This window comes from Rhagoletis zephyria, unplaced genomic scaffold (genome assembly GCF_001687245.7).
Source record: "Rhagoletis zephyria isolate East Lansing unplaced genomic scaffold, Rhagoletis_zephyria_1.1 Rzeph_scaffold_03928, whole genome shotgun sequence".
In the NCBI taxonomy this organism is placed as follows: Eukaryota; Metazoa; Arthropoda; class Insecta; order Diptera; family Tephritidae; genus Rhagoletis; species Rhagoletis zephyria.
Window position 1 is genome coordinate 44,282 of NW_016161011.1, and position 12,188 is coordinate 56,469.

The window sequence follows — 12,188 nt, forward strand, 5'->3', positions numbered from 1 at the left end:
AAAGTGTCAGTGTTGATTTGTAACTAGTTTCGATAAATTTCTGATTAAAATTAGAGACGGAATGGATTTGTTCGTAATGGTAATTGGATCTGAATTACCAACAAATGACGTAATTCGCTCTCAAAATTTTGTATGGCAAACTGCGTAATTCGAAAGGTGATTGGAGTGCGAATTACGAATGAGAGAGCAAACTACGCAAGAATGATAAAATGCAAGATTGCGCATTCCCGGCGGCGATGCCATTTCTGGTGTAAAAGTAAACTAAGCCGGAGAGCAGGATAAAAGAAAATGCCAGAAGAATATAGCTAAAAAGTTGGTATATCTAACAATAAAGTGGTAAAGTCCGTGCCCTGACCACAGCTATTCAGATCAATGCATTTGTCGGGCTTATGAAAACGATAACACGAAAACTGATTTCATACGACACGCTTGCAAGCGTTTATCATCTAGAATCTAGATCTAGAAAAAAATAAATAAAAAGTGGGCCTGACTCGCCCCTTTTTCCTGATTTTAATGGTGTATATTTTTTCAGTGCAATTTTCAATATCTTGAAAAGATTATATTTCAGTTATTCTTTAACCGATTTTCAAAATGTGGATATAGTTAGAAAGATAATTGAAATACAGTTGATTTGATATGCATATCTATAGATATAATAAGTACATATCTCGAGAAAAACTAAAAACACGAAATTGTGGCCATTTTTAATAAATGTGTGTTTTTCTAAAAAAATACGTTATTAACTATAATAAAAGATACATTTTTTAATTGAAAGAACGAAATTTTTCATGTAAATTTTAAGAATCATTTTACTTTACAAGTTTTTCACACGTCGATTCTTCTTCGTATTCTCGATAATTACACAGTACTTGTCAACAAGTATCGAGTTCTCGATATTACCTCAGTACTCGTAAAAAGTATCGATATTTTGTACTCGGTACTCGTATCGTTCTATCACTAGGGCCAATAATAATTAACGCTTCCCAATGCCACTTGAATTAGCCAAAAGATATAAAATAGTAAATACAGACATATGGATGGCACTTAAAGCTGTTTGAGCTTCAGAAGTGCACTTATTTACAAATGAACATCTATAAGTATATATGTATGTAAATATCGCTCATTTTCTAAAAGACTAACGCAACTCAATAAACGTATTTTTTTATAATGTTGCGGAATTAACGGGTTTATCATACCTCATATTGGGCTATAAACATTAGTTTCCATGTGAGGAGCAAGGGTTCTTTCTCGTATATGTTATTATCTATCTGTACGTTACGTTACGTTTGAGTAACCAAAGCATTGAAAACAGGCTCGGAATGCAACTCTGTCCGCGAAGATGTACAAAGCAATTGCAGAACTAGTTTTGTTTATTGCGAAATAATTGAACAAAATACAACACAAAAGCAGCTGATTATGAATCCGCACAAAGAACAAAGATCACATGAAAAGCGGTGCCCAATATTTAAATGAAATTGATTCAAGAACAAAAGTACTCGAAATTAGAACAAAGGAAGTGTGAACTAAAAATCTTAAAGATAGTAGGCAAAAAAGCAGGTGAGTATGTATAGAATTTGTGAGCCTTTATTAAAAGTACCTATTTCTTAAAAGTGCTGATAGAAATGTATGCAAAAATATGGATATATTTATGTATTTATAGTTTTGGGTTGTTTACCAATTTTATTGCGCCGTGTTTTGTGATCATGCGATAATGGTTTATCATTCTATTGGGAACCGTAAAATTGTCAGCAACAGGGGCAACTGCAATCGACCGTCTAGTACTTTCCGAGTGGGCAGTGCCAGTACGTGAAGGTTACCTTTGTCATAGACATAAATATATAAATACATACTATGCATAGTATATTTATTTATTAATTTTTTTATTTTTTTGTATGAATTCATTACAATGATAAAAAAGCATCAGCCTGCTTCATTGTAAGCCACGTATTGTGAAGAACTAATACATTTCATGTAGTTCGAAATCGCATCCTAGGTACTATATTTTAGAAGAAAAGATCATATATTAAGAAAGGCTTATTGGTAAATGGTTGTAAGATGTTATTGAAAGAGCTATATTATCACGTTTTTTACTACAAGCATGCATTTTTTTTTTAATATTTTGGTTTAGTGAACGAAAACGAAAGAAGCAAAAGTTGAGTTATCATTTTATACGTAAAAGTCCCTGCTATGAATGCAGTGCAAACAATTTCTTTATGCGGTAGATAAGGAAACATTTACTTATAAAATATACATATATATATATATTTTGCAAGCACCTACGCAGTTCAGTTTGCATTGATAGGTCAAAACAAATAAAAGGTAGCGTTCCCGATTCAGACAAGTAATTTATATGATTGGTTCGGTTGTCCATAAACAAAAATTTATAAATTCCTTAAGCAGCGGGTTTCCATCTATAATACAAATCTTCGTTGAAAATATTTGCTTTTCAGGAGCGAAATCCACAACTGAAATCAAGAGCAAAAATCACCATGGCCAGAGCAGATGTCAATATCCTATCTCTTCTCCTGTTAGCATTATTATCGTTTGAATATTGTACCGGTTATTCAGCACATGAGGATGCCCTTATCATTGCCGAATACAAACGTCACTTTCGCAGCACGGATCATGCGTTGGTTGCTCGCAACTTAGTGCACCAGGCCAGTTGGGCATCAGTAGGCAGTATATCGACAAATGAAAAAATCACCAACTACCCGATGGTCAATGTAATATCAGTGGATGATAGCGCATTGAATGGCAAATCAACTGGTCGAATACATTTTTTATTAACCGATTTGGATTTTACCGGTCCGGACTGGCAGAATAATAATAAAGTAACTTTCCTTTTTACCGATGAACAAAATTTAAATTGTAAAAAACGACGCGAAGACCCAATGGAACCAACATGTGCACGTACTATAATTAGCGGGAAGGTTAGAGGGTGAGAGATAAAAACCTTCTTTTATTTATACACATTATAAGAAACTCATATTGATCGCTTAATTGCAGTTGGACAGCAAAAACGTTGACTACAACGATTGGATAGAGGCATTCAAAAGTCGGCACCCAGCTGCAAGGAATTGGCTTAAAGGTATAATAATAAATCAAACCAAAAGTTATTAAAAATCGCACTTAATTTAAATTGCTCTACTTCTAAAATGCACAATTATAATTTTGGTTTTATTTATATTTTACTAGCACATAACTTCTATCTATGTGAATTGGAAATAGAAAACATTTTCGTACTGGACTACTATGGAGGCCCGCATGACGTATCGGTAGAAGACTATTACAACACAAAAACGAAGTAACATATTTAATGTGGTGATAAAATACAATGACTGAGGTAGGAACTAGTGATTCGATATCAGATATCTACAAAAAATATTTAGCAATACATTCAAATAGTTTACATATGTACTTATACATATATGTACATGGTAGAAAGTTCAATTTAACGTACATATACGTAAAATATATTTTTGTAAAATATTACCGAGAGAATGATTAATAAAATATGTTTGTATACACATACATACATGCCAATTTGTATACAAAATAAAACTCGACTGATTATTTTTGCGTTTGCGTTAATGTCTAACAAGTTCCAGCTTGAACACACAATCATCAAATCAAAAACTTTCGTCTACAGGTGCCTTCATTCAACCCTATGCTGAATGTCGTCATTATCGTGGTCGACGATCGTCGCCGCATCAGTAAAATGGCTGCCGATGACCGTATCGTCACTTTTACTGACAATGACGATATTCAACATAGAGCCGGTTAAGTGCCACTCAGTATTACTACTAAGATGTTATGATACCAAAATCATTTTATTTCGAACATTGTAANGTATCAGGGGTTAATTTATTTTTTCAATATTTAACATGATTTTTGAAACAACTTGGAAGCTCACCTCCAAAAAAAAACGTAAACCCGGATTGTTATAATAATTATAGCTCCATAAATTGTTTGTTGAATAAAGCACACTATTCGGGCGCCTGCTAAAATGTCAGTATGCCATTTAAGTATGTCAAAATACAACCCTATGAATAAACCGGTTCATTTAACAATGACAATACTGTCATTATGCTGTCATTCTGATACTTCGTGTTGTCGGACGCGAGTTTCTTTTTAACACAAAAATGAGTGCGAAGTCTAATATGTGAGTATAAACATTAATACATGGATATAATTCGCGCTATATCAGCGATGCTAAATCCTTCTTCAATTGTGTATATACTTTTCCAGATTAAAACATGCAATGCGACGGTCAAATATGAAGAAATGGGTTGAACGTCCTCGACGAATAGAAAAAGTATGGACAACCGAAGAATCGAGGAAGCTTGTGGAGTTCATAGAATCAAGAGAAGCTATATGGGATTTTTCCTCCGTATTGTATAAAAATCGGGAAGTTCGACACAAAATCTGGGTGGACATCGCTATGTTTACCAACCACAGCGTAAACGATGCAAAAAATTATTGGAATAATTTGCGTTCTCGATTTAATGTATGTACCTAAATATGTATGTGTTTTTATCATGGTATAATGCAACAGTCACTTGTGTATCTATATGCAGACAGAGCGGAAAAAAGCACTCGCGTATGAAAGTTTACATCCGGGAAGCAAATTTGAATCGGCTTTCGAATTATATTTGCCTATGCAGTTTTTAACTAAATCAGAAGCGCATAAACTCAAAGCAAATGTAAAGAGGGAAAATTTGGTAATTGATTAGACTTCATTTTAAATATTATATCTTGCACCTATTATCGTTAATTTCATACCTCTTTCCACTAGCACTCCGAAACAAAAAGTAATACTTCTCTGGCGAATCCACTACAAGATGATAGTGATTTGGAGTACAATATAAGCTCGGATGATTCTTATATAATGGGCAATAATTATGCTGCTTTGATGATGCGTGGTGGCGATAATTGCGCGATTGATAATGAACAAACTCTCAATAATGAAATTGTTTTGAAACAAAGTTCACAGCTTTTGCCCGAAAATGAGGCTTGTGATTTAGAAAATTTTACGTCGGACCCTTTATCATCTGTGCCGCCTGTGAAGTCGTTTACTAACAGACCGCAGGAATTGCATACAAATAGAAGATGGAAAGAAGTATTTTCGGAATTCGTATTATGCGAGCTTGATAGATATGAGTACAACGATGCACAGAGGTACATATGTATTTCATACAAGTTATAACTAAACACATTACATATATAAATTAATTGTACTTTATCCCTTTTGCTTAAACAAAGATTGAAAACACAACTGGCGCAAGTTTGCCTAAATTTTGAGCCAACGAACGAGTGATGAACTGTTTGCTGTTAATAATGTTAATTAGAATAAAATAAAATGGATTTATATGTATGTGTATACATACGTATGAAATAAGTATTTTGTACGTAAATTATATACCTAAGTACAAAGGAATTTTTTAATAATAGTTTACCGCTACCCAACAGTTTAATTTTATTTTTGGTAATTTTCTAGTGTAGGGTCACAGCCCCTAAATAAGGTCCGGAAAGTCGGGAGGGGTACCAAACGACGAGTTTCTGCCCCCCTCCTAACTTTTCTTAAATTTCGTTGTTTTCTATGAGCAATTACGACGTCAAAAATGTACTAAGTAACCAGTTTACACTTTTAAAACACTATTAAAACGTCTCCGGTTATTATTTTATGCAAACCAAATCATTTATGCACTTTTATTTTATATATTTCGTTAATAAAACAGAGTAAACAAACTTTGCGCCTGCCAAAATTATTATAACCTCAAATCGCTGGTATTGCCACTTTATTTCACATTTCATTTGCGCTATTATACTCAGTTTACACTGTACACTTCTTCTTCTTCTTCTATTTTTACTTTCACCTAATAGCTGAAATACAATGCCGGCGAACGGCGAACTCACCACAGCGAAATTCGCGCTGTCAAAATTAGAACACCCGCAAGCATATGAAATTGAACACAGCCAAAGCGAAATGCGAAGTTCGCTTGGCGGCGTTTCATGGCGATAGATTTATTTCTATCGCCCTGCTGGGCGATGACAGCTGTGCGTGCCAAAGGTGGCCGTATTTGTTTTTTGCTTTCAAAGTTTTAAAAGAAAACAACCTAAACACGATTTTTTTTTTTTGTTGTTTGAAAAATATAGTTGTGGATTCGTTAAATCTGGCTTGAAACAAATTATTTATAATAATCTTTCTTTGTTTTACATTTATATTTGTTATCATTTCCTCATTTCTAAATATGGTTTAGTTTTTTCTAAATATGGTCACCCAAATTATAAAGGCGACCAAATGGGATCAGCTGTTTTCGCTACCGCTCTAATTCTGTTTAAGTAGGCGAAATAGCTGGGCGAACGGTGAACGACAGCATCGCCCAATTCGGCGAAGTTTGCCGTTCGCCGGTATTGTATTTCAAGCATGAATAAGATATTCTACCCAAAATATAATAGCAAATTTCGCTATACCATGGCAGCGCTACTTTTATGCCTTACAGTTATTTTAGCTGTAATTAAAAGTAAGCGTCATGGAGTGCCAAGAGTGCGATGTTTTATTAAAAATTTTCATTATTTATCGAAGTATTGATTTTTATGGAAAGAGCGCCGCAGGCGAAAATTTTTAATAAAAAATCGCGCGATTGGTATAGCGAAATTTGCTATTATATTTTGGTTAGAATATCTTATTTAGGTGAAAGTAAAAAAAGAAGAAGAAGTGTATAATGTAAACTGAGTATAATGAAATGTGAAATAAAGTGGCAATACCAGCGATTTGAAGTTATAATAATTTTGGTAGGCGCAAAGTTTGTTTACTCTGTTTTATTAACGAAATATATAAAATAAAAGTGAATAAATGATTTGGTTTGCATAAAATAATAACCGGAGACGTTTTAATAGTGTTTTAAAAGTGTAAACTGGTTATTTAGTACATTTTTGACGTCGTAATTGCTCATAGAAAACAACCTCCCCTAAAAATTTTGCTCCCTATATTTACCATAGTTTTCAAATTTTTGTAAGTTTTGTCGTACGAAAAAATGATCATTTGTAATAATTGTTACGAACTATCATAAACTCGTATGGACGTAATAGGAAAAATACACCACACAGTCAGCGCACTTTCACTTTCACTTCGATGTGCAGACTGTCTCGGCGTGTATTTTGCCGTGTTAAGTTTGCACAAACCGTCTCGCATACAGTCTGTGTAAAATCGCAAAATTTTGATTTTGGTAGCCGATACGCATAGCGAGTGTGTCGTATACGGTAAAATTTCGTCTTACAAAATGGAGCAAGAAAAATTTTTTAACACGGTAAATTTTTTTTATTATCTGTATGGTGTATGGCCAAGAATGATAGAATACAAGATTGCGCCGATCGGAGAGGATTTTTGAGAATAACTTGTGTGTGACGTCACTCTGGTACAATTGCGAGAGAGAAATGCCAAAACGTGAGCAAGAATGGAAGAAGAAGACAAAATGTTGCAAGGAAAACGTAAACAAGTTGCACCAGTGTGACGTCATACAAACAACGACTCTGTCAAATTCGTTAAGAGAGGAATAGCGGTCCGAGATCGGCGCAACCTTTGTATTCTCTCAATCGTGGTGTATGGCGAGGCGAATTTAAACAAGGTGGTGTTGATGGTGAATTTAGATTTTCGGCGCGGTACTTCTTAATGTCAAAATTATGTGTTTGTTGCCTTGCTTACAATAAACACATAATTTTGACCTTGTATAAATTCGCCTTGGTATATGGTGAAATGTGTCGTTATGCGCAGACCTACTGTGTAGTGTATTTGGCCTATTCAATCAAGTAGTGGTGGGTAACGCAGCCAGTATTCGTGCGCTGATATCATGAAACCAGCGTCATGCTATCTTCTTTTGGCGCCGCTCAACACTAATTTTATTTCAGCTCAGCTGAATCAGCTGTAGCTGCAAAACAAGCTAATTTTTCTTCCATTTCTTTTAGTTTTCGAGTGGCGTGGTGTTCTTGTGAGTGAATTTTCCGAAAAAATAAAACTAGTGCAGCTTCAGCGTCTTTTGTTCTACCGGTGTAATTTTTAAGTACGTTCGTACTTATCGTTGCAATTACAATTGGTGTCAGCAAATTAGTGTAAGGTGCAGCAAAATATTGCGATATTTGGTAAGTTCCTGGCATTGTAACTAGTTATATGTGTACACATACATATCGTCGCCTGGGTAAAAGATTGTCGTATGTTAATTGAGGAGGTTGTGGGAAATCGCCATTGAAGTTTGGAATGCAATTTCTCAAAAACGCGAAAATAGATTTACTCCAAAGTCTCTGAAAATGTTACTAGCTCACAAAATTCTTAAGTTATTTAATGTTTATTGTTAATTAGTTTTGAGTTTATGCAGGATTTTCTTTAGTAAATTCTTGTCGTAAGCGTCATTTGTCCACAATTTGGCAGCCCCTTTGTATGAAATACGACTAACCCCTCTATTCTAACAGTGTCACAAAACGTAGCTCATCACTGTTGTGATTTCAAATGCGCCGAGAAATGTGTCACAAAAAATTCGATTTTGAGTGATAGAAAAACACACAAAAATTAAAAAAACTGAATTGAAGCGGCAAGCTTTGAGGCGCGGTAGAAATCACAGCAGTGATGAGCTGAAGTTTGTGACTTTGTTAGAATACGGCTGTAAATGTAATCAAAATTTCTACTAAATTAACAACACTTTTTACTCAATGTGTCGGAAACTAAAGGAGATATCCAAAAAGGAAGAATGCCATTTTTAAGATTTTGATTAGTTTAATATGACTGCATCACTAACTAAATTTTTACTAAATTATCGAAAAAATTTTAGTCAATATCTCGGAAACTAAAGGAGATATCTAAAAACTGATAACATCGTCAATTGAAAGATCTTATTTCCAAACATGATGCAATAATACAAGGTGTTATCGGTTGGCAGCTTCTCGCTCTAATTCCGCCAAATTGACTGCCTTAGGTGAAACAGTGTTACTTCTTTAACAATTCTTTGCCTAATAATATAGTTTAATGTTTTTTATTTTTTCTCAGTATACGAGTTTTGTTTTCTCAAAAAGGTATTTTATCTTATTTTATTTCATTTCATTACGAATATACTATAAAAAAGCAAATTTTGTTTAGAAGAAAACATGAAATTTTATATTTTTCCTCAAATGGCTATTAATTTCTTCCCGTTTTTCTTCTTATTCTACTATAGTAAAAATCGTCAAAACTGCGCTTACGACAATCTTTTACCCAGGGGACGATATGTATGTAGTTGTGTGGCTCTTTGTTGTTTAATTGTTAAAAGGTACATTTAGAAATTGTGGTGGCGGAAACTTTTCTGTATATGTGTATATTACATATATGTATGTGCGATGGTTAAAGACGCACAGGTGGAGGGGGCGTGATACGTTTAACGGCGCTTTTTACTGAGATTATAAACCCCCATTTACAAAACTTCTACTACTGATTTCCTAGGTCGCCAGGCACACCTTAAAAAAAAATCAGATTTTGTAGTATACGTGTACGTTAAAAATGGACAAACAGTAAAGAAAAATCGACGACCAATCGATTGCAATACAAAATTCTTAATATTTATACCAATGAGGTGCTAACTTAGGGTTTACACCGGACAATACTGTCATGACAACAATGTCAAAATGATTTTTTATTTTATTTTTTTTAACAAAGCGAATTCATATTACAACAAACACATCATTTTGACATTTTTGTCCGGTGTAAACCCTAAGGCTGCGTTTCTTTATACATACATTCCGGATAATCCCATTTCACAGCCGAAATAAACAGAATGCGTTTGATGCGTTAACATATCATCAGGAATGTTCTAAAAAATAAGTAAACAAAAAAGTTTATTCCAAACCTTCAGAATTTATTCCAAACATTCAGAATGAATAAAGAATTAATTATGAGCTATGCAAGCGAGTCGAAATTTTCGTTGAGTATCGAATTTTCTGTCGAACAGAATTTTGCTTTCGTTGGTGTAGCGAAGTGTTAGAAAATTGTGAAAAATGTATGAATTTGCATTTGTTTTCTTACTTTTTATAGGCTAGACACTAATTTGGAACATTTTTTTTTATTAATTTCATGCCGTTCTAACGTCGTGAATACTAAACACAAGCTCGATCGGCTGGTTTTACTTGTGAAAGAAAATCCCAATACTCTGTTGGCACGATCTCTGAGAACAAAATCATAGAGCTGTTTATAGTTTTAATATATTTTAAATAGATTTGGATCACAAAATTTCTTAGATTTATTGTATGTCAAAATATATTCGAAAGACTACACTTAAACTCTCTTAAACGTTTTCTGCTCCTGGCCAGTTTTCTAAGCTCTCATCCTCTGACGAATCGTTCAACCAGAACTCCGCTGTACTCATTTTTACCACGTTTTTATAAACTCGCTTTCTTTTTTATTTCGTTTTTATTTGCACAAATTTGTAAACAACGCTTCACAGATGTGAAAAATATACTATTGTGAACAACCTAAACGAGCGAAATTCACAATAGTGCTATTCTTCGTCGAAAGAGCGCCATAATACCAAATGAAAATTCGTTCGATCAGCACTTTCGACCACAGTCATAATGGGGGCCTTAGTTTTTAAAACCAAAAACTATTACAATGTCTACAGGGTAATATTAAATAACACAAATCACTTATATTCAGAGACATAACTATTATAAGAGAAAATAATAAAAGTCAATCAATAATCATTATATTAAGATAAATAATTTTCGAGTCATCTATAATTATTATTCTAGGACTTATATTATACAAGTCTTTTCATAGTAATTATAGAGAGAGTCTTCAAAGACTTTTATTTTAAGACTTATAGTAAACTAGTTTTTCATACAAATTATCATTGAGATAAATATTTTTAAGTGTTCAAAGACTTTTATTTTAAGACTTATATTATAAACGTCTTTTCATAATAATTATGAGCGCGAACAAATTTTTTGAGTCTTAAAAGACGGGACTTGTTCAGGAGCATTTCAGGATTAGTTGGGGGCCAATTCGGGCTATGTGGGGACCTAGTTGGGGAGTAGTTGAGGACCAGTAGGGGCTTGGTTTGTGACCCGTTCGGGACTATGTACAAAATTTTTCCGCACTCATGATTATTATCAAAAGACTTATAATATAAGTCTCAAAATAAAAGTCTTTGGAGACTTAAAAATATTTATCTCTCTGATAAATATAATGAAAAGAGTTCTATTATATAAGTCTTAAATAATACTTATCGAAGACTTATAATTCTTACGAAAATTTAGATGGCTTTTTTAAAACTCCACCATGAAATAATTATTATTCTGGGTATCTGCTTACATGATACTGATGTACAAAAATTTTCTTTAAAAATATTCATACTTTTAAAAAATAATTGTACTAACACATTTCCCAATACGACTGCGCAATTAATAAATTTACTTTAACTCTAATTGATAAATCGCACAATCCTATCTTAAGCGCTTAACGCTAAAAATAAAATAAAAGCTTAATAAGTCGAGATCAACTATTTCTGCAACTGAAATTTCCAATTTCAAATTCAGCGAGAGTTGACATAAATGGTGGTTTTATACCCTGATACAAAAAAGAAGGTAGTTTCAATAAACAACTTTTTGACGGATTCTGAGATTATTGAAGCTTCATAATTTGATTATGTTGCTAGCAGCGTTACCATATTGTTAATATTCGCTACTCGACTCACACACCTGCTATCTGAGAGCACTCTTCAACAATCCGACATTCGCAAGCAGTGGAACCACATTTCCCGATCATTAAGTACCGCCGCCGAAGAAGTAGTTGGATTTCAGCGAGCCCGAAAGAACAACTGGTACGATGAGGAATATCAAGAAGCCGCAGAGAAAAAAAACGCCGCCTATAGGGCCACGCTGCGATCTGGCGCAACGCGAGCAATGTGGGACCGTTATAGGGAACTGAAGAAGGAAGCGAGACGTATTTGCCGCAATAAGAGAGAGGCCGGAATACTTGAGTGCGAGAAGCTTGAGATGCTGACCGACAGGAAGAACGCCCGCAAATTCTACCAGAGGGTTAGGCGACTTACGGAAGGCTTCAAGACCGGGGCGAACTCCTGTAAGAACAACAATGGCGATCCTAGTGACCGATGTCCAGAATGTGTACTTAAATTGTGGAGGGAACACTTTTACAACCTACTGAATGGTAG

The 12,188-nt window shown here is 34.2% G+C and overlaps 2 protein-coding genes across 2 annotated transcripts; both read left to right on the plus strand.

Moving 5' to 3' along the window:
- The first annotated feature begins 1,380 nt into the window (after nt 1-1,380).
- Nucleotides 1,381-3,535, plus strand: CREG (Cellular Repressor of E1A-stimulated Genes). Its single transcript, XM_017625180.1, has 4 exons — nt 1,381-1,557; nt 2,451-2,937; nt 3,005-3,088; nt 3,196-3,535. Exons 2-4 carry the CDS (start codon nt 2,490-2,492, stop codon nt 3,306-3,308), a joined length of 645 nt encoding a protein of 214 aa, XP_017480669.1. The 5' UTR covers nt 1,381-1,557; nt 2,451-2,489; the 3' UTR covers nt 3,309-3,535.
- Nucleotides 3,536-3,852: 317 nt separating this feature from the next.
- On the plus strand, nt 3,853-5,474 carry LOC108369953 (uncharacterized). The gene is made up of 5 exons (XM_017625179.1): nt 3,853-4,162; nt 4,249-4,507; nt 4,578-4,721; nt 4,796-5,178; nt 5,263-5,474. Exons 1-5 carry the CDS (start codon nt 4,143-4,145, stop codon nt 5,315-5,317), a joined length of 861 nt encoding a protein of 286 aa, XP_017480668.1. The 5' UTR covers nt 3,853-4,142; the 3' UTR covers nt 5,318-5,474.
- Nucleotides 5,475-12,188: the final 6,714 nt, after the last annotated feature.